Here is a 22,284-nt window from a genome sequence, read left to right as displayed (position 1 = left end):
TGTTCTGACCCCACTCCTACCCAGACTTTGATCTCAGCCCTCTTTCCTCCCTCCTATAACTTCCCTCACTCTTGTTGCTCTGAGAAAACTAATCAGAAGGAAAAGCCAGCTCTAGTCATGCTGCCAGCAGGATGCAGCCATCAAATCCTTGAACCTGATGCACTACAGAATCTGCTGGAGGGGCAGCAGTCCTGGAGGCCTGGGGCCAACAAGGTTGAAGTAGGCCACATGCACCTTCTTTAGGGACTTGTGTGGTAGAGATGCAGGTTCTGGAGGTTGGTACCTAAGGGAACCTGATTAGAAACTGTTTAGACCATACCTCTTCTCTCCCCCAGCTTCCATGGGGGCACATAGTTGATACTATTAGCTTCACATAACAGGTTCAAGAATACACTTTTGCTACAAGTTAAAAAATGTATTATATAATACGATTACAAGTATTTATATCTAAGTGGACAATGAAATAGAAGGAAATACATTTAGATGGCATTTAATGATAACCGTTTTCTTTCTACAACCTGACACTAATTTTCAGTGTCAGGACTGAAACTGAATTTTCCTAATTGTTTACAAGAAGCATTTATTATATTTGTAATTTGAAAAATACAAAGCAATGCCTAGAAAATAAAGAATTTATATACAATACCCTGGCTGTGCTCGCTTTTCTTTAACTGGGTATAGATCTACACCCTCTTCTGGGATGCTATATCCTGTTTTTTAAATCTTCCAGTGAGAGGGACAATGTCACCCCAAACAGATGTCAGGGCAAGAAGGGTCACTGGGGGAAGAAGTTCCTAGAACTAGTTCCTGGGGATAAAGGGCAGACTTTCACTCAAACACCTGGGTGTCCATAGAGCAAGTGTGTCATTGCTTTCTGACCCCTTCCCAGCACAGGTGCTGAGGGGTTTGTGCAAAGGGCCTTTTATGTGCCTGCTCAACCACCTGTGGAAGTTGGCCCACTGCTCCCACCCAGAGGAGCCACTCACATCTTGAAATCTTTTCTCCAGAGTCAGGCGAATGTTGGTCTCAATGCTGGTGCGCTTCTTCCTCTTCCTACCAAACACTTCATTGAGGATGGGGTAGGAGCTTGGAGTGCTCACCGAGGGGTCTGATGGAGAAGATTCTGTTGGAAGGTGAAAGAGCAAATGAAGCTCAAAGAAAGGAATGGACAGCCAATCCCATCTTCATGGACCTGAGATCCAGCAACTCTTCTGGGTGGGTTCTACAGTGTATTATCAGGACTAGGCCCAACCTGGGGAACAAGACAGACCAAAAATACTGCTTATCCTCATTGCTCCAGGCAAAGATCCTTCATGACTCCCACAGCAATGCCTCCAGTGCTTGCAGTCATGGTTTAGGGACACCCAGACATCATCAGCATGTGTGGGTGTGAGTGGGTACAAGCAGAGCCTCTGCAAGTAACACTCCTGAGTCTGTCTTTTATAACAGGGGTCCCCAGCCTCCAGGCTGTGGACTGGTACTGGTCTGGGCCTGTTAGGAACCAAATGCACAGCAGGAGGTGAACTTGAATGTAGTGTACTTGAATCATCCAAAAACCATATCCCTCCCTGTCCCCTGCCCACCATCCATGGAAAAATTGTCCTCCATGAAACTGGTCCCTGGTGCCAAAAAGGCTGGGAACTACTGGTTTATAAGTATGCCTGAACACCAAATACAATGTAAACTGTCACTTTGACCTAAAAGCAATGACACTTGGTGCTAAAATGTTGGTATTGAAGCCACTTTTTTCCCCCAGTATAATGGTTGGAGCTAAGGCTATTAAATTGATAGGCAGGAATATCCCTTAGGAAGGGTTTAGGTGTCAGGTGGGGTATCACACTAAAAATGATCTGTGAGGTCCTTTCCCAAAGATCCTAAGACCCTTTGATCTCATCCCTCACTTTAATACTTTTTTTTTAATCCTCACTTGAGGATATGTTCATTGATGTGAGAAAGATAGAGAGACATAAAATAGTTGCTTCCTTTATGCACTGCCCCGCCATGGGGATAAAACCTGCAACCTAGTTTTGTGCCCTGACCGGGAATTGAACCCACAACTTTTTGGTGTACGGGAGGATGATCCAACCAACTAAGCCACATGGCCAGGGCTTCAATGTTTCAGTAAAAGTTGTGAAAGGGACAGTCTCTTCCTGAGGAAGGAGCTTCCTTGCCCCGTCCCATGTTTCCATTTGGAAGGACTTCCAGAGGGTAACATCCCTGGCTGTCCACCTCACCATTTCCACAGTAATCACTAATTCACACATATTTACAGAATAGAGCCCAGCCCTAGTGCTGACTCTGCTCTTTCCTTCTTAGCTAGACCAGTAGTTCTCAATCAGGGACCACAGTATCATACCACAATTCCCATAAGGGATATATGGCAATATCTGGAGACATTTTTTGGGGTATCTCAGCTGGGGGTGGGTGCTATGGCATCTAATGGGTAGAGACCAAGGATGCTACTAAACAGGAGAGTGCCTCACAACAAAGAATGATCTGATCCAAGATACTGATAGTGCCATAGCTGAGAAACTCTGCCCCTGACAACAAACTCTTCCATTCAGTATTTCAAACATTTGTTCCTTAGCTTACATTCCTGACCTGCTGGAATGCCTCCCTGGCCACCACACCTGATTGAATTCTGAAAACTCCCCTCCTGCTGTAAGACTTTTCTGACCAGTCTAGCTCATAGTAACTCCCTGTCCTCTGAAAACCTACTCAAGAATTAGCCAGATAAGACCTTCTATTGTGTCTACTGTCTCCTCCTATAAGTGAGACTTTAAGAAATCCACTTCCCCATCACCCTGACCTATACCTAGTCCAGACAGCAATCTGGGTAAGTGTGTCTGCTCTGCAGACCCAATCCTTGTCTCTAGCCAGCTGTCCTAAGATATATGCTGAGTGGGTCTGGGTTACAGAAGGGAAAAAGTACAAGTCTTCATGGTCACAGACCTAAAGCCATGTCCTCCAAAGGGCTTTCTGAGTAATACAACTGACATTTTCTCTCCACTTGCCTGTGTCTTATTTCTCAGTTGGTTCCAGACTAGGGAGGAGAAGAAAGAGGTATAATGTATGACTGCCTAAAGCCCCAACACAGACAAGTCACTAGCCCCTTCCCTGCAGAATTTTCTAGGGCATAATCCATCCTTATGTCCCTGAGGCCTACCTGCATCACTCAGCCACTTCTCCAGCAGTGGCTTGAGCTTGCACATGTTCTTGAAGCTCAGATTGAGGGCTTCAAATCGCGAGATCGTGGTCTGGCTGAAGTCATTGCCATACAGCTTTCCCATCGCCAGCCCCACATCTCCCTGTGAGTGGGATTGAAAGGAAGTAACTTGAGAAACAAAATCCTTCTCTTCTTGGTCCACATTCTCCACCATCCTAGCAGCAATCACACACCCAATGAAACTGCAAGCACTCATCCATCACCTTGGCTCCTTTCTAGGTTATTTTTTTCTAAGATGGAGACATCGAGTGGACCATGCCCATATGCCTGACTCTTGTCTGGCTCTCATTTATTTCTCTCGCCTCCACTGGCAATGTCCTCATTTTCTCTACCAATAGCAACTGTGACTTATTTTCAGGGAACACAGGAACATGATGGGATTGCCCTAAACACATCCTTGAATTTCAAGCTTCCTTGAAATCTGCACACAGGAAGCCTAGTTTCCACTCACTCAACCCAATTTCTTCCATCTTCTCCCACAAAACCAAACCTGTGTGAAGCCCAGCTTAATGCGCCTCTGCTTGAAGGTCTTGGCAAACTTCTCCAGCTCCTCCAGGTCACTGGGCTCATCAGCCCCTCCAGTGCTGGGCAGATGCTTAGGCAATGGGAGATGCTGGGACACTTCCAGGTGGGGTTCTAAAGAGGATCCTGGCAGCCCAGGGCGTCCAGTTGTCTAAAAGGAAACACAAACCAAGCAGATCCATGAATAGTCAACGTATCAAATGGCATATTCTGATATTTTGTACTAATGGGCTTGTTCAGAGGATAACAGATCCCTGGCTACATTTGACTCCTACTTTTTGCAATAGCATGGAAGTGGAAACTGGAGTTTCCATGAAGGGATAGCAAATACCTAGAATAATGGGTAGAAACAATAGGAGTGTGGGACAGGGAGGTAGCCTTCTGAGTTTTATTCTGTGACTCACTAACTCTGAGCATTTATCTTCTTCTGTTCAGTTTTCCACCACAAAAGGAGTTGGCAGGGTTGTTTACAAAGATTTCAAAAAGAAGTCTTAAGACAAGGAAAAGGTTGTTTGCTTTGTCTGTTCTTTTCCCACAAAACAAGGTTACTGAGGTGTTCAACAGGCATTAAATGAAGATAACAAGAGGACATCTGAGACTTATTACATTAATAGAATTTCCATAAAATCTCAAACTCCTATGATTGCCATTTTACTTTCCAAACCATCATTTTCTTTCATGAGAATGTTTTGGGTTTTGCTTTTTTTTTTTTTTTTTTAATCAAAGGCATTCTAGTGCTATGTAAATGAACCTTGATCTCATTTGTTGTTGTCAGGAGAAATTGTTTCTTTAGTTTATTTTCATAGGAAAATAGACTCTTAAACCTAGAATCCTTGTTGTACCCATTTGAGGTCAGGAGTGAATTGAACACATGAAAACATTTATCATTCCACAAATAGGGAATGAAGCCCAAGCTTAGGGACCCAGGCATTGCTCCAGTGCAGGGGCCACTGCCCACATGGACAATGTGGCCTAAGTCCACTTTCTTCTCCCTCCTTCCCAGTTCACTCTTTTCCTAGACTGGGGTTAACTTTATTCATTTTCTCATCAAAGATATTCAGTTTACCATTAAGATAGGCATCCTTATGATAAGGAAGGTAAAAGGACCTGAAAGAAGTTAAGGACTCTTTTCCCCAATGTCTTTTAGAACAGAATGATTTAAACCCATTATGGAATGATCCTGTTTTGCAGGGAGGGAGTGGCATAGACCAGACCTTCAAGACAGTCTCAGTCTTCTTTGAGGCTTTCTTTTCATTATTTGTCCTTTCATTTGACAAACACTTATTAAGTTCTTTGCTAGACTTTCACTCTCTGCCTTTCACATCCAATTAGATATACCAAATTGCATTGACTTAGCTTCCCCAAACATTTCCTCATTGATCCCCTCCCCTTTATTCTTGTTGTTACAATCCTAAGTCAGTCCCTTATTACAACTATCCAAGATGATCTTAATAACTTTTTCTCCTGGCTGTCATATTTATAAGATGTGAGTTGATGTTGAGAAAAGTCATCAGGAGGAAGTGGAAGAGCTTATGACTCATATCCCCATTTATATTAGCCACTAGATGGCATTCTCCTTCCAGATGCCTTTAGTGGACTCTGACCTTCTATAGCCAGGGCCCTTAGTGATCCATGGAGAATCTTAACATAGAAAGGGATGTTAGAATCTCTGCAATCTTCTGCACACCCACTTCTGCACAGCCATCTCATGCAGCTGTGTAAGTTAACTGTATAGATAGGGGAGGAGTTGCTGCTACAGTACAACTCCCACTACTCTTGCCAAGCCATACACCCTGACATAAGGCCACATCTAGCCTGCAGAAGAGGTGCCTTTTATTCTATTCGGAAAACAAGTGCTGTATAGAATCATGGCAGCTCTCCAAATGGCTCCTGTTGCAGACCTCAGTCCTTCTGACCCACAAATATATGCCTAGTGCAGTAGGCAGTCTAGAATAGGTTTTAAGTGAGGTTCAGAGGAAGAGCCACTGGCTTTGTGGTCTTGAGACATCAGGCCTATGAGATTCTGGGCTTTCCCTGGGGCTTGTGAGAGCACCCAGGATGGGCTGGCCATTACCTTGGCATCCCTGGGAAGTTAGCTGGCTTCTGGTTTTGAGATAAGTGATGCTAGGTTCTGTTTGGGGATTGAGTGGAGTGCCTGCATAATGGAGCAGGCTAGTCCAGGAGCTAAGATCTCTGGTTCTAAGTCTGACTTCACCAGTGATAATGGGTCAGTAATTTTCTCTGGCTGTGTTTTTATTTTCCCATGAGCCAACAGGACTAATCCCCTGCTATTCCTTCTTCCCAGAGGGTTAAGAGCAGCTTTAAGGAGTTGAGGGGAAACCAGTGAGCTTAACCCCATCAGTAGCTGAGGAATTCCTTGAGGAAATAGGAAAAATGTTGTTGTTTACCTGCGACATTAGGCCAGGTCCAGCCTGTGGGAGGAGGAGAGAGCTGTGTTGCTGTGGAAAGGGGAGAAGATTTGGTGGCAGACCTGGGTAAGAGGGGAGGGACAAAGGAACAAATGAATAAAATCCAGGCCATCTGGAAGACATGCTTTGAAACTCTGGAACCATGATAACTCTCATCACCCTTTACTAACTAATCAAGTCCCTCACCCACCTTAAAACCCTATGGAGAGGCCCCCGCAGGTACTGCCAGGCATTGTCACACACAGGCAGAGGCAAATCAGACATAGGGATAAACAGATGTAAACAGCAGTCCCCAAACCAGTCTTTCTGCTTGCACTCCTATCCAGGGTGGTGCAAAGGCTGAGGAGGGTCCAAACAATCTGCTCTGGGATCTGATAACCAGGGCTGGAGAAATCCACGAGGCAAGAAGATGCAGGGTGAATACTAAGACTTTGAGCTGAAGCTGAGAATTTCTGTTTTGCCTGCAGAAGTAGCTGGATGGCTATGTAGGCCCAGCCAAATCTGCAAGTGTGTCAGAACAAGCCCTGGATGGGGCTATACAGGGCAGTGAACCATTGACCACAGGCTCTTGGCAGGACATTTTACACTTAGGAGGAAGGACTGAGAGAGAAGGGGAGACCAGAAACTGAGCCTCTGGAAACTCTATCTGGTGGTATGGATCCTACCTGCTCAGTCCACTGCCTGAGGATTGCTTTCTCCTTCCCTCTCCTGGAAACTGTCCATGAAGGAATTTGTCTGGTTGGTGGTCGTGACAGCGGCCTTCCTCTATGAAAGGTTAACAGCCAGGCATTCTCACTCTCACTTCAGGGAGGGGCCATCAAACTACCAAAGTAGACAATGGGGTGGGTCACCCCAACCACTCAGCACAGAGCAGAACCTTAGGGTTTCTGCTGTCCCTAAGTTGTTTTACATCACTGAGGTACAGCATCAGCTAATGCTGACCTTTATGCTCCTTAAGCTAAAAAAAGTCAGACTTAATTTTTTCTTATTAAAATAAATAGGCAAGAACCCTGGACTGGGAGTCCAGGGGCCTGAGTATTAATTGTAATCTAACATTTACTACATGTTGTGTTTTAAAGGTTACAAAGTCTTTTCACATGCATCATTTCAAATAACCCTCAATAACTTTGTGAAGTAGAGTTTTACTACTTTTTCATTTTATGGAGGGGGAAATAAAACCCCAAAGAAGTTAAAGTAAGTATCCTAAGGATACACAGCTAGCAATTTTTTAACAATGGCTTTCTCTGACTCCAAATTTTGAATTGGGCTTTTGTTTGTTTTGCATTTTTTTTCTCCTCTGTATTATATGTTGGCTTTATTGGTTATATGCCTGGGCCAATCTCATATCACTATCTTCCAAAAAGAAACTAAATCAAGTGTAATCTTTTCTTTTCTACTCCAGGAGTATGATATACATTGAGCATAAACAAATGCTTAAAGGTTCAAATATCTTCTCATTCTTCATTATAGTAACATGCTAAGATGCCTTGGACACTAAGGATAAGGATTGAAATTTAGATAGGTTCTAAAGACAGAAGGAACAGTTCCATTTTGTTTGGATTCTGGAGCTTATACTTCTTCCATCACTTTTGGACCTCATTGTTGGACATAGGAGACAGATAGGTAGTACAGCAGATGGCAAAGAGCACAGGTTTCAGACAGACTGTTTGGGAACTTTCTAGTAGATCACCAAAGGCATAATATAAGGTTATTTGAAGATTAAATCAGGAAAATTATTCAGCAGAGCTCATTGCAGATTATGCTGAAGGAATGTTAGCTATTGTTATAAATATTCTAATCCCTTTGTTCTTGGCCAAATTATCTGGAAGTTAACTTCCCAGCCAAAGAAAACCTGAAAACCTGAAAACCTGTGGGTGGCACTGTTGCTCTACCCAAATAGAATCACAGTCAAGTTTCCTGGAGGGACTTCCAAGGAATTGAGACTTGTCTGTACTGCATTTCCCAAGCAGCTACTCTTTCCTTGTACATCCCCAGTTCTTTGCCACCCTTGAACCACCAGTCTCAACTGGCCATGAAAGCGAAAAGATGGGAAAGTGAAACAGTGAAGGAGATTCAGTCTAGAGGTGCAATGACAGGGTCCCTTCCTCAGGCCTTGCTGTAGAAAAGCTGGTTTTATATTAGAGGGCCAAGTCACTCACTCATGTGCCAAATTTGGGCTTTCTCACCCAGTAAGCAGCAGCAGCAGCAGCAGCAGCAGCAGCAGCAGCAGCAGCAGCAGCAGCAGCAGCAGCAGCAGCAGCACTTTACTCTACTTGGTCTATGTGGAAAACCCCAGGATTCTTACCTTGCTGCCCAGTCTGGGTCTGAGACAGCAGAAACTGGGATACAGACTGTAGGTGGCCAGGAACCAGCACAAGCTGCTGGAGAGGGTGGAGGGGAGTCACATCCTGCATATGAGGAGACACACACATTACAGAATTTATAAGCTGGGGTGACAGCTCTAGCTGCCTTCTAACTCATCTGTCCCATGGGTCTCCAGACTCTGAAAGTTGGTGGGCAGTGACCTTGCCTTATGCCTCTGTGTATCACTAGTGTCTGGTACACAGTAGCTACTCCATTAATGCTGGTGTTATTACAGCTCAACCAAGCAGTGCCTTGCAACTTTTTGTCACTTAAATCTTGCCTTGTTAATCAGTTTTTGTGTGTGTCAGTCCTGTCTCCCAGCTTGACTGTAAAAACACTGAGGATACAGACTATTGCCCTTCTCTCAGTTGTTTACCCTAAAAATAACATGCAATTCTAATTGTCCAATTTTTAAAAAATCTCATGGCATTTTACCATGATAAAAATCATGTCTTGGCCATGTTCTTGGGCCTGAAACTTCCCTGGAAAAAGGAAGAAAGTTATTAGTTTTTTAAAAACAATTTGATTAAATAGAAAGTTCATTTTCCCTGGAGTTCTCCCACCAGCCCAGGAAATGGAAATACCAATCCCATTGCTTGGGGAATCTGGGAGTCCTTTGGTGCTTGAGACCTCCAGAGCTCTGTGCCCTTACTGTGCTGAAATTAGCCCTGTACCCAAATAAAAAACTTGTTAAACTCTTACTGAATAAAGAGATGAAGAAATGTGCATATTGTACTCTTAAATATAACCAGAGAAGGGGTATGTCTTTCTTCCTCAGCTAATCCAGACCAAGAAAGGAGTTCATCACATGAATGCCTTCTCAGACATTTGTGGGTACTGATTCAGGATGCCTCTTTCTTCCCTGTACCGGTATTTTGTTCATTTGGCTTTGACATAAAAACTTGTTGGGACGGAAGGGAGCACTAGGGATAGAAACACTCTATAGGTCTCCCCTGAATGTGGCTAGCAGATACCAGCCCCACAGCTGCTAGGTCTGTTCTTTGGGTGTTTTGTTTTGTTTTGTTTTGTTTTGCAAGATTGCCTCTTTTTTCTCCCAGGGAGGTAGAGACCTCACTTTTCACAAAACCAGCTAGGCTTTACCTTTAAGATGACTTAAAAAAAATTTTTTTAATTGATTTTTAAATAGAAAGGAGAGAGAGAGAAACATCAATTTGTTATTCCCCTTATTTATACATTCTTTGGTTGATTCTTGTACGTGCCCTAAATGGGGATCAAACCCACAAATCCAGTGTACTGGGACAAAGCTCTACCCAATTGGGACTGTTTTGTAACCCTACCACCCACCCAGACTCCAGGCCTCCAATCTCTCTCAAATTCCCTGCAGGAGGTTCTTTAGAACATTACAGATTCCCTGAGTGCCAAATCTAGAGGTCAAGCGTTTTGCAAAAGTCTTGAATTAAACTCACTGGCCCACTGAGAATGTCAGGGCTCCCTTACATGGGCTGGCATTTACCCCAGACATCTGGTTTCCGGACATCATGGCAGGTCCTTGACTCAGGTGGCATGGCCTATGCAAGAGGGTCTGCTGCAGGGAGTCATTGACATCCTCTGTTTTAATCTGTAAGTGGAGGCAGGAGGAGAACATCAGTTCTGGGCCTTCCCAGGCCAACAGAAATAGAAACTCAGAGATCAAGGCAGCAGATAAGTCCTAAGTCCAAAGAGTAAAGAGCTAGCTCAGAGCCTACTGGGCTGTAGCTTGATTTTCCTGCCTGAGAGTGTTCTTCAGAACAGGGAATCTGGTAGGAAACAGAGGTGAGTGGCCCTCTGGAGTACCAATTTGCAAGATGGGGACTCCACTTAGATCCATCATTCCCAAATGCTATTCTGGCGCCTGTGCTGATACATAATACATTCTCTTCTTCATTGAAATGAGAAAAAATAATTGTAGTGACTTAAAATTTTTATTTTAAACTGGAGATGATATTCTTTTTTGGGAGAATGGGAATATATTAAAATGCATTTTATGAAATAATGGTGATCTGAAATGATATTTTTAAAACTCCCCACCTCACAAAGTATAACATTGGCAACCCTTTATCAATCTCTCCCATGTTCTAGTTATTATATTCTTGGTCCACAAAGTCCCAAATCTGGGAAACACTGATATGAAAGACCAGCTTCCCCTCCATCCCCCTTTGTTTTTCACACCTCCCTGTCCTCTGCATGCAAGGCTGCCTCTGTAGCTGGACCCCTTTGGTGACAGTCCTTGCCTGTTTCCCTACAGGTGGGGACATGTTTCCCTCAGTTACTGTGGCAGTTGCTGCCTGAGGGGCCTGTGGTTGTTTCCAAACTTTCTAACAGCCTCTACCTCTCTTCAGTGCTAGCACCAATCACCTACTCATGGGTTTCCAGGTGTCCAAGAGCAGGGCAGGAAGCACTACGTGTGGCCATCTCTCCTCCCACCCTGAGAAAAACTACCCTCTTGCAGCTTTTAGAAAGCCCATGGAGGTGGGGCAGATGACTGATTTTGAGTTCATATAATATGGCAAGGAGAACATGATCTGGACCACGCCTTACAAAAGACATTAGAGATCCTGGCTTAAACCATTTTCTTGGTCTACCCTGTGAATCTCACTGACATCCTGGAAGCTCTCCTGTGTTCATTGGTTTAACCTAAGTTAAAGGTTCACACTAACAGCTATACTTGTGCTTTTAATCTCTGTAGAAAAATGGTGCTTTGGATCATTAGAGGAAAAATTCTCTTTGGTTGGAGAGTCAGGAAGATCCTATGGAGTGACTATTAGAGACTGAGAAGGAATATGGTACCTTGAAGATAGTGGGAACCCAATGCATATTAATTAAATAAAAGACATAAACAGAACCCATCTTTATATAGTCTCCAGGGGGATACAGTGAGGATGGAGCTATACATTTCTTCTAGTCCTATCTCTGATTCTAACTTACTGTGTAACCTCAAACACTAATTCAGCCTCTATGGAACTCAATTTCCCCACCTGTTATAAAATGCTGCATGGATTTTTTAAAAATTTTCAGTTCTAAAATAGAATTACAAATGCCAGTTCCATAGTGTATTTGGCATACAGGGCTCATCCGGGTTCCTGCAGCATTCTTTGACAAAGTAGATCTAAATAGTAACAAGAAACCCTGGTTGTACAGAAATTGTTAAGACTATGCTTCTTGCAGGGACAGCTTTTACAAATCATTCCTGTCTTTTCTTCTCACCTAAGGAGACTGTTCTGGAGCCTTGAACACACAGAGGAGGAAGGAAGAGAGAAAGGAAATAGCACAGTGGGATCAGAGAGCGAGGCTTTCTGAAAACTCAAAAAACCTGGACACCCAGGAATGATCTCCAGCACAGCCCCAACCCCTGCCCCCAGTGCCCCTCAGCTCTTTCCACCCACACTTAGCATCAAAGTCTAAGAAATCCTGGTATTCTAATTCTTCCCCCACAAATTGGCGTTCTCATAGTCTAAATTACAGGGAAACATTTTAGAAAGCTAGAAATAAATGATAAACTTTATTTATTTATTGTTTTTGCCTTTTTCTTTTTTAACATATTTTATTGATATATATTACAGTTGTCTCATTTTTCCCCCTTCACTCCCCTCTGCCTTACACACCCCCTCCCACCCACATTCCCCCCTTTAGTTTATGTCCATGGGTCATACATATAAATTCTTTGGCTTCTACATTTCCTACACTATTCTTAACCTCCCCCTGTCTACTTTCTACCTACCATTTATGCTACTTATTCTCTGTACCTTTTCCCCATCTCTCCCCCTCCCACTCCCCTGTTGCTAACCCTCCATGTGATCTCCATTTCTGTGGTTCTGTTCCTGTTCTAGTTGTTTGCTTTGTTTGTTTTTGTTTTAGATGTGGTTTGTTAATAACTGTGAGTTTGCTGTCATTTTGCTGTTCATATTTTTGATCTTCTTATTCTTAGACAAATCCCTTTAACATTTCATATAATAAGGGCTTGGTGATGATGAACTCCTTTAACTTGACCTTATCTGAGAAGCACTTTGTCTGCCCTTCCATTCTAAATGAAAGCTTTGCTGGATAGAGCAATCTTGGATGTAGGTCCTTGCCTTTAATGATGTGGAATACTTCTTCCCAGCCCCTTCTTGCCTGCAAGGGTTCTTTTGAGAAATCAGCTGACAGTCTTATGGGAACTCCTTTGTAGGTAACTGTCTCCTTTTCTCTTGCTGCTTCTAAGATTCTCTCCTTATTTTCAATCTTGAGTAATGTAATTATGATGTGCCTTGGTGTGTTCCTCCTTGGGTCCAACTTCTTTGGGACTCTCTGAGCTTCCTGGATTTCCTGAAAGTCTGTTTCCTCTGCCAGATTTAGGAATTTCACCTTCATTATTTGTTCATATAAGTTTTCAATTTCTTGCTCTTCCTCTTCTCCTTCTGGCACCCCTGTGATTTGGATATTGGAACATTTAAAGATGTTCTGGACGTTCCTAAACCTCTTCTCATTTTTTTTTGAATTCTTGTTTCTTCATTCTTTTCTGGTTGAATGTTTTTTCCTTCTGGTCCACATTATTGTTTAGAGTCTCAGTTTCCTTCCCATTACTATTGGTTCCCTGTACATTTTCCTTTACTTCACTTAGCATTGCCTTCATTTTTTCATCTAATTTGCGACCAAATTCAACCAACCCTGTGAGCATCCTGATTACCAGTGTTTTGAACTGTGCATCTGATAGGTTGGCTATCTCTTCTTTGCTTAGTTGTATTTTTTCCGGAGCTTTGGTCTGTTCTTTCATTTCATTTTTTTTTTTTTTTGTCTCAGCATGCGTACTACATAGAAGAGGTGAAGTCTTAGGTGTTCAGCAGGGTGAGGCAACCTATGTCGCTGCTTTGTGATGCTGTATGTGGGGAAGGGGTCCAGAGGGAACAATGGTGCTTGCTCTGCTCTCTGTCGGATTTCAGTCACTTCCCCGCTACCCACAAGCAAATTGAGCCCTTCTGGTGCTGATTCCCGGGTGGGTTGTACATTCTAGGACCCTGTGGGTCTCTCCAACGAACTCTCCTGTGAGGCTGAGAGTTTCTCCTGCTGCTGCTTCAACACCCACAGGTGTTTTCAATCGGTGGTTTGAGGCTTTATTTCCCCCGCTGGGACCCTGGGTTGCAAGGTCTGTGTTGCTCCCCAGGTGTTCCTCCCGGTTTATCTGCACATGACAGTGAGACCATCTGCTCCACCAGCTGGTCCACCAGGTGCTGCCTTGCCGGCCAGCTGCCACCTTGCCTGCCCTGGTACTCACTGCTGCTTTGCCGTGAGTTCTCTCTGCCCAGCTGCCTGTCTCCACCCCTCCTACCAGTCTGAATGGATGTTTCTTCTTTAACTCCTTGGTTGTTGGACTTCCATACAGTTCTATTTTCTGTCAGTTCTTTTTTTTTTTAATTGTTGTCCTTCTTTTGGTTGTGCAAGTAGGCACAGTGTGTCTACCTACGCCTCCATCTTGGACGAAGTCTTAAACTACTTATTTAAAACCACCACCAACAACAACTTTAAGGTTTGCTCTGAGAGGAGGTTTTACTTACACAAAACCTTTATGGCCAGCCTCCCCTCCCCACATCCCCCTTCTCCACCTGTCATTCCAAAGAGAACACATGTGAGGCAGGATGGGGGAAGGGAACAGGGAGAGAATATGGAACACTGGAGCTGAAATCAGGCTAGTGGAACCACCTCAGGCAGTTTGGCCACATTCCAGCTAGAAGGCAAGTGGCAGGATTCCTTTATAGACTCATTATGCTCAGTGGAGAGATAAGGAGGTGCAGCTATGACAGAGCTTGAAAACATGTGCTTTGCCTCCAACATGAGTGCTATCTGTTAGAATCAGTGCCAGGTTTTCCTACAACACTTGATTTCAAAAACCAAATCCATCATAAAAGAAAACTCAGCCTTTCATCTGCTTCCTGGATCAATTGTCCTTCAAACTCTTTTAGGGGCACTGCCCACCTCCCAATTCTGAGAATAAAGTGCCTGATTGCAAAAATTTCTCTGGGTGTTAGTCTACGTGTTCCAACAACCCCACATGTTATTATTCTGAGGTTTTTTTGGCAACCTTTTACTCTTTCATTTTTCATAATTCATTACCCCATTGGGTGTGAACTGCTGACAGTAACTCCCAAAAAGACAATCCTAAATAAACCAAAGTGAAAGACAATAAAGGGTACTTCCTTTTCTATGACAAGTTCTAAAATCTCCTCTGGTTGGTGGCCCCCAAAAGAGCAGAGCTGGAATAAAAGGGAAGCAGGTACATCAATAACTATTACTGACTCTAGCACACTTCTCTGATAATTGTCTGAGATTTCAGGGACTCAGAAACTAAGAAATTCAGAAATAAAGATCCCCTCACCAAAAAATCCCTTTCACAGCTGTTGAATGGAAAATACTGGAGTCTTTCCAGGCAACTAGGTGTTGGCTGTGGATCTGGAAGATGAGATAGACTTCTGTTGGATCCCACTGACTTCTATTGTGGAAACCGGAGACAAATTGGATGAAAACCTAATTCCCCCTATACTTGTGAAAACCCAATCAAACCCATAGCCTGCCTAAATTGTAAAGATCATCTCCAGAGTCCCTTTAGTGGTTCTTATCACACAAATGGAATATTTCTCCAGACTCTGCTTAGGACAAACTAACCTCTGGAGACATGGGCCAACACAGAGAGCTCTCTTGTCAGAGCCATTGATCATCCTGTTCATATGTTGGACAACATCTGTCAGCTTAGAATCTTCTCCACCCACTGTACTGGGCAAAAGGTATTATTCTGAGTTTGGGCAGTGACCAGGAAGGTAAAAAGGTATCATGGGTGATTATCTTTCCTAATCCAAGTGAACTCCCTGACATCACTTGTTTTAGAAAGCAGTAGCCTCATTCTGGAAGGAAAGAGAGCTCCTTGCAGGAGCTGGAAGCCCTTTATACTTTTCTTACTTGGCTTCATCTCCCAGCCAGGAGGTGTGGGGGACAAGTGTTTACATCCCCAGCTTAGGAGGGCCCAGAGAGCTCTACAGATGAGTCTAAAGTTACATAACAAAATGCTGGTAAAAGTCTGATAAAGGAGTGGTCCTCTAACCCTCTCCTGGTTCTCTTTCTGCCAGGGATGAAAGTTTCTATCACCATAGGTGATAGAAAAGAGGGTGTTCTGACCCAGACATACACTTGGACTTCTTTATTAACCATCTGTTTTGGGATCATGCAATGGGGCATGGGGAGACTGGGGTGCTTATCCGTACCCTCCTCCCCCATGACATTTTCACACGGCCCTCTCTAAGGGAAAAACAGACCAACACTAATGAATATATCACTGGTGATGAAAATGATCAAAGCTGTTGTCCCAGTTGCATAACTCATTTGTGGAAAACGTTTCATAAACATTTCACAAGAAGGAGAATTTCAAAGCATGAACATCTCTCAACCTGCCTTCAATTACAGGCAAGATTTTTTTTCTTTCTCCCTCCTTCTACATTTCTGCCTAGCCGTGAAGAACAGTTTCTGTTTTGTGACTGATTTATAAAGGGTTGGCAAACATGTTGTCATGAAAATATTCTAAAAATATATTCCCAGTGGTGGTGTGGGGAAGCAGGTATCTCATCTCAGGTGAATAAGGCTGGAAGTCTCCCAAGAGATGTTGATTGTATTTTCATTTAGGGGACTCTCCTCTCTGCGTGGCTCTTACCTATTTCCTGTGACTAAGGTTTCTGCATCTTCAGATGCCTCTGAAAGTGCCCGGGGAGATGGCCTCATTCAGTCCCCTCTATTCAGACCTATGACAGACAAGCCTACACACACCTTTGCCCATGCACACTGGGATCTTCTTCCTGACAGCATCAAACTTCTAGACAAAGAAGTGATGGAAGGCAGGAGACATGGGGCCCTTTAATAAACAAAGGGCTCCTTAGGAGGCTGGGGCCACTTGAAGTTGCTATCTCCTGAAAAGAAACTTTGCAAAAAAGGCATCCTTGTTTTCCCTGCTTGCACCTACTCTGGAAATACAACAAGCTTATCAGTCACGTTATTTAATGCTTTGGCTTCAGTACTTAGGACATATAGCATTGCTAGTGCTAACACATGTGTGAAAAAATACCCCATCATTTTAAGCACATGAAAGTCTTCTTCTCCCTTTGGTATATAAGTCCATGAAATCAAGTTTAAAAACTCTGGGAAAGGAATTGTGCCCTCATTTAGAATGCAGCCTCATAAATGTCATGGTGTCCAGGACTTGACCACCTTTAACCACTGCATTGCCTCACAGCCCTCCTGAGATGCCAGCAGTGTCTCCCTGCAGTTGGGAGCTGGAGTGATGAGAGTTCTCTTGTTTTGTCCTGATACCCTTAGAATCAGAGTTTTCTGATTCTCCCAAAGTCTCCCTGGAGCTCCTACTCTCTAGGGAAGAACTGCTCCCACATGTAACTGCTGATTTGCCCATACAGAGGGCTGTTCTGCCCTCAAATAAGTAAAATGGCAGGAAGTAAAAAGTACAGTGGGGAAAAGAAATGCTGAGCATAGTCTTAGAATCAAACTCTGAAAACTTTCTGAGTCCATTGGTTCTTTTGGGGAAGGGTCTGATGTGTAAGTGCAATTTATCATCTCATTCGGTTCTCCTGCATATGCCTGGGCTGCCTATCATTGAAGGACTTTGATGTCCTTTTCAGAGGAGGGGATAATTAAAAGAGAGAGAGAGAGAGAGAGAGAGAGAGAGAGAGAGAGAGAGAGAGAGGGAGAGAGAGACAGGCTCAGGAGACAAGCACGAAGCTCAAAATCAACTAGGAGACCTGACTTCAGATTCCATTCCTACTTCTAACTAGTTGCATGATCTAATGTTAAATTATTTTACTCATTTATGGAGGTCTTGGTTATTCCTCTACATTAAGAGGAAAATAGACTAGACAGAAACTACTTGAGAAATTTATAATATATTAAAGAGAATGGGAGCAGACTTGCCAGCATATAAGTATGTTTGTTGTATTGCTCAACTGATTTTACAGATAAAAGACTGAGGTTTTCAAATGTTAGGAAACCTGCTTAAAGTCACACTGCCAATAAATAGTAGAACTGAGATTTCAATCCAAGTCTATCTGTACATAGTTCTTCTACATAAACCTAACTCTCACTTACTGTGTGTGATAGAATCATAGAAGAAAAAACTCATAGAGTAGACAGTGCCAGGTGCATGGCAGATATTCAACAAGTGTTGATTTCCTTCCCTCCACATTAGAATTGGAAGGAAATGTAGATATCACCTGGTCAAAAAGGTTAGTTTCACAGTTATGACTCCTGAAGACCAGAGAAGGGAAACAATGTGCTCAAGACAACACAGCAGGATTTGCAGCCAAGCCAAACCTGGATATCAAGTCAGGGCTAGTTAGGACAGATCTCCTAAATCCCCACCCAGAATGCAGCCGTGTACCACACATTCCATTGTACCTGTGGTCTGGCTTTACTTTCTATTTCTATCACTCTGATATTGTTGTCCATCGGGCTCCTGTAATAACTCAGTAGTAATCCTAATCCCACTGCTCTAATGAGATTTAATCTCAGTCAAAAGAAAAATTTCCATGCACAGCTTTCAATTACTATACAGGGCAAGGTTTAGATATAAACAAAACATTCATCTAGTTGATATGATAATATAATGTGCTTAGCCTAGGAAACAGCATTGTCCTTGATTCTCACATGTATTCATTAACTATAGGGATTTGATATTTGCTCTTTCCTTCCCTCGTTATGAGGTAGATAGGTAGGGAGAATGAAAAAGGCTCAGACATGCCATGAAATCCCTGTCTCAGTGTATATTTATTAATAAAAATTTTCAGAGGAAACCAATGAAAGTCCAGATACAGTACTCATCTTCCACACAGACACACACACACACACCACCAACTTGTGGTTGTGAAGCACTACACAGATTAGTTCCACGAGTATTAGCTCAAGGGAGAAAGTAATATATTTTGGCACTTTGGAGACTAAGAAGCACTTTCAAATGTATTTTCATGTATTCTTCATGATAATTCAATGGGGGTAATGATCTTATCAAATTGTTTTTACAGATGTAGGAACTAAGACAAGGAGAATTTAACCAACATGCTCACTGTCAGACAGCCAGGAGGAACAGAGCCTGACTTTCTACTCAGGTCTTTGGTCTTTAGACCCTCCCCTCTTCTGCCTATACCACTCTATGAGGCAGTCACACCGAGCTTCCCTCCTCCAGAATTTCCCACACAGAAATGTGCTTATTAAGACAGACACATTTCTCCTCTCTGCCCCATGTTTTCATGTGTACTGCACACATGATAACCAGTGCAGCCTAGGACTTCCACATGTATGTGGGAACTACATTTACTGAAAGTCAAGTTTGCAACAAGTCTGACTGGGATTCTTTTTGGCATTTCATGGGTGCCTGTTTGTGACCTGGAAGCCTGTCCCTGAAAGTTTGAGCATTGGCTATAAATACAAGTAAACAATTTTCTCTGGTAATTTTCATCTTTAAGAATAGTCATCGAGTAGGATTGAGGTCCTTGTCTCTTGTATTTCTGTGACATCCCAAAGTAAGGCACCTCTTATGGCCCTTTGATATCAGGCCAGCTCTGACAGCAGTGGGGTAGATAACCTTCCATGTGACATACTTTAAACACAGGCTTCCTCTTTCATAAAGGTCTCCTTCCCAGTTCAGTTTAGTCCAACATTTAGTATGTGCCTGTTGTATACCAAGAGGAACTAGGGACACAAAGATGAATAGGAACCACACAGATTAATAGGAAGATGGCAAGTAAAAACACAATCAGAAGTATGTACAGTCATAGCAGAGGTAGGTTGTAATTTGCTTTGTTGGAGGATGTCTAGAGAAAGAATAAAATACGGAAAGCACCATAAAAGTACTGAACAGCCCAGAAGAAGGTAAAAAAGGGCATTCCAGGAAGTAGGAACAGCATGTCCAAAGTCACAGAAGGTAAAACAGCACTTTATGTTTAGGAGGACCAGTCAGCTCAGCAGTGCTACAGCCTATGGTGGGAAAGGCCTGGGCCTGTAGCCAGGGTTTGACAACAGAGCCTTGTGTGTCATGGAAAGGACTTTAGACTAGACTTTGGGAGCCAAATGTAACTAGAGTAAAGTGGAATAACATAGTGAGCTTTTTTGGTTTAGTTCAACTATGCTAACAGCTGTGTGAAATATGAATTTGAAGAAAGTGCAATTGTAAACAGGGCAACTAATGAAACAGCTGTTTATTGCAATAGTCTAGGTAAGAACTGGTGAGCACATACTTAAGGCCAAAAGAACGAAAATGGAGCTGGGGAGACAGATGAGGATTTTTTCGGATAGAAAATGTGTTTCTAGCCCTAATGGTTTATCCTTTATAACAAAGGACTTTTTATTTTAGGAATTATCTGTGGAAATGCCTGCACAACTGAAAGTATATGGAAAAGAATCTGAAAGACCACAAACCATCAGACTGTTAATGACAGATGGAGTGGATGGCATTCAGGGCCTAGAAGGTATTTACTTTCTAAATCACATTTTTCTGCAATGTTAAATTTTTAAAAGCTAATTATTCATTTTAAATTAGAAAAATAGTAAGCACTGTAAGTTTTATATATGTATATAGAACTTTTAAGTTTACAAGGTGGTAGTGTTTTTCTTCTGCCTAGTGAAGGGATGTTTTGAGAAGTTTGGGGGGCATTATCAAAGTAATAAAACACATTTATGCAGATATGTATTGTGTGTGTGTATATGCATGCGTATTTTTTATTTTTATTTTTAATATATTTTATTGATTATGCTATTATAGCTGTCCCATTTCCCCCCCCCTTTATTCCCCTCCACCTTGTATACTCCCTCCCACCCACATTCTCCCCCACCTTAGTTCATGTCCATGGGTTGTATATATAACTTCTTTGGCTTCTACATTCCCTATACTATTGTTAATCTCCCCCTGTCAGTTTCTTCCTACCATTTATGCTACTTATTCCCTGTACATCTTCCCCCCATTCCCTACTCCCCTTCCCTGCTGATAACGCTCCATGTGGTCTCCATTTCTGTAATGCTGTTCCTGTTCAAATTGTTTACTTAGTTCATTTTTGTTGTTTTTTTTTTTAGGTTCAGTTGTTGATAGTTATGAGTTTGTTGTCATTTTACTGTTTGTACTTTTGATCTTCTTTTTCTTAGATAAGTCTCTTTAACATTTCATATAATGAGGGCTTGGTGATCATGAATTCTTTTAACTTGACTTTATCTGGGAAGTACCTGATCTGCCCTTCCATTCTAAATGACAGTTTTGCTGGATAGAGTCATCTTGGATGTAGGTCCTTGTCTTTCATGACTTGGAATACTTCTTCCCAGCCCCTTCTTGTCTGTAAGGTCTCTTTTGAGAAATCAGCTGATAGTCTTATGGGAACTCCTTGGTAGGTAACTGTCTCCTTTTCTCTTGCTACTTTTAAGATTCTCTCTTGTCTTAAATCTTGGGTAATGTAATTACGATGTGCCTTGATGCATTCTTTTTTGAATTCAACTTCTTTTGGACTCTGAGCTTCCTAGACTTCCTGAAAGTCTATTTCCTTTGCCAGATTAGGGAAATTCACCTTCATTATTTCTCCAAATAAGTTTTCAATTTCTTGCTCTTCCTCTTCTCTTTCTGGCACCCCTATGATATGGATGTTGGAACGTTTAAAGTTGTCCCAGAGGTTCTGAGCCTCTCCTCACTCTTTTGAATTCTTGTTTCTTCATTCTGTTCTGGTTGAATGTTTATATCTTTTTTTCTGCTCCAAACCAGTGATTTGAATGCTGATTTCCTTCCCATCACTGTTGGTTCCCTATACATTTTCCTTTATTTCACTTTGCATAGCCTTCACTTTTTCCTCTATTTTGCTACCATACTCAACCAATTCTGTGAGCATTCTGATTACCAGTATTTTGAACTCTACATCTGATAGGTTGGCTATCTCTTCATCGCTTAGTTGTATTTTTTCTGAAGCTTTGATCTGTTCTTTCATTTGGACCATTTCTTTTTTTTGTCTCTGTGCACCTGCTACATAGTAAGGGGCCAGAATGGGGCAACCCAGTCCCTGCCTTGTGATACTATATGTGGGGTAAGGGTCTGAGATGGAACAATGCCACTTGTTCAGCTCTCAGACAGCTTTTAGTCACTTCTGCTGCTACCCACAAGCAAATTGAGCTCTTCTGGTGCCGATTCCCAGGTGGGTGGGTTTGTGTACATTCTAGGATCCTGTTGCTCTCTCCAGTGATATCTCCCGTGGGGCTGGGAGTTTCTCCTGCCACCTCAACCCCCACAGGTTTTTTCATTCAGAGGTTTTGGGGCTTTATTTCCCCACTCTGGAATCCTGGATTATGCGGTCTGTCTCACTCCCTGGTTGTTCCTCCTGGTTTATCCCCATGCAAATGTGGGATTGCCCACTCTACCAGCTGCTACCTTGCTGGCCTTGGTCCTCCAGGCACCACCTTGCTGCGAGTCCTCTCCACCCCAGCTGCCAGTCTGGATGGCTGTTTCTGCTTTAACTCCTTGGTTGTCAGACTTCCATACCATTTGATTTTCTGTCAGTTCTGGTTGTTTTTTGTTTTTAAATTTGTTGTTGTCCTTCTTTTAATTGTGCGAGGAGGCACACTGTATCTACCTATGCCTCCATCTTGGCCAAAGTACATATTTTTTCTAAAGTAATAACTGGAATTCTAACTCATTCTTTCTCTGCATCCCAAGGTGTTGCTTTCAGCAGGCAGCACCTGGGATCCGGCCTGCATACC

At 42.8% G+C, this 22,284-nt stretch overlaps 1 protein-coding gene across 4 annotated transcripts in view; it reads right to left on the bottom strand.

Moving 5' to 3' along the window:
* Positions 1–22,284, bottom strand: part of POU2F3 (POU class 2 homeobox 3) — a 105,399-nt gene that overhangs the window by 10,237 nt on the left and 72,878 nt on the right. For all 4 annotated transcript variants that reach the window (XM_045839015.1, XM_045839030.1, XM_045839038.1 and 1 more), the window contains 6 exons: positions 10,016–10,120; positions 8,483–8,585; positions 6,157–6,239; positions 3,717–3,899; positions 3,167–3,308; positions 987–1,123 (listed from right to left, as the gene is read on the bottom strand). In XM_045839015.1, coding sequence (XP_045694971.1) covers positions 987–1,123; positions 3,167–3,308; positions 3,717–3,899; positions 6,157–6,239; positions 8,483–8,585; positions 10,016–10,120 — 753 coding nt within the window. The remainder of the gene's footprint in view (positions 1–986; positions 1,124–3,166; positions 3,309–3,716; positions 3,900–6,156; positions 6,240–8,482; positions 8,586–10,015; positions 10,121–22,284) is intronic.

Source organism: Phyllostomus hastatus, unplaced genomic scaffold (assembly GCF_019186645.2).
Source record: "Phyllostomus hastatus isolate PE091 unplaced genomic scaffold, TTU_PhHast_1.1 phas_contig_113, whole genome shotgun sequence".
Lineage (NCBI taxonomy): Eukaryota > Metazoa > Chordata > Mammalia > Chiroptera > Phyllostomidae > Phyllostomus > Phyllostomus hastatus.
The sequence above is the reverse complement of the archived record's forward strand: the minus strand, read 5'-3'. Positions and strand labels throughout refer to the sequence as shown.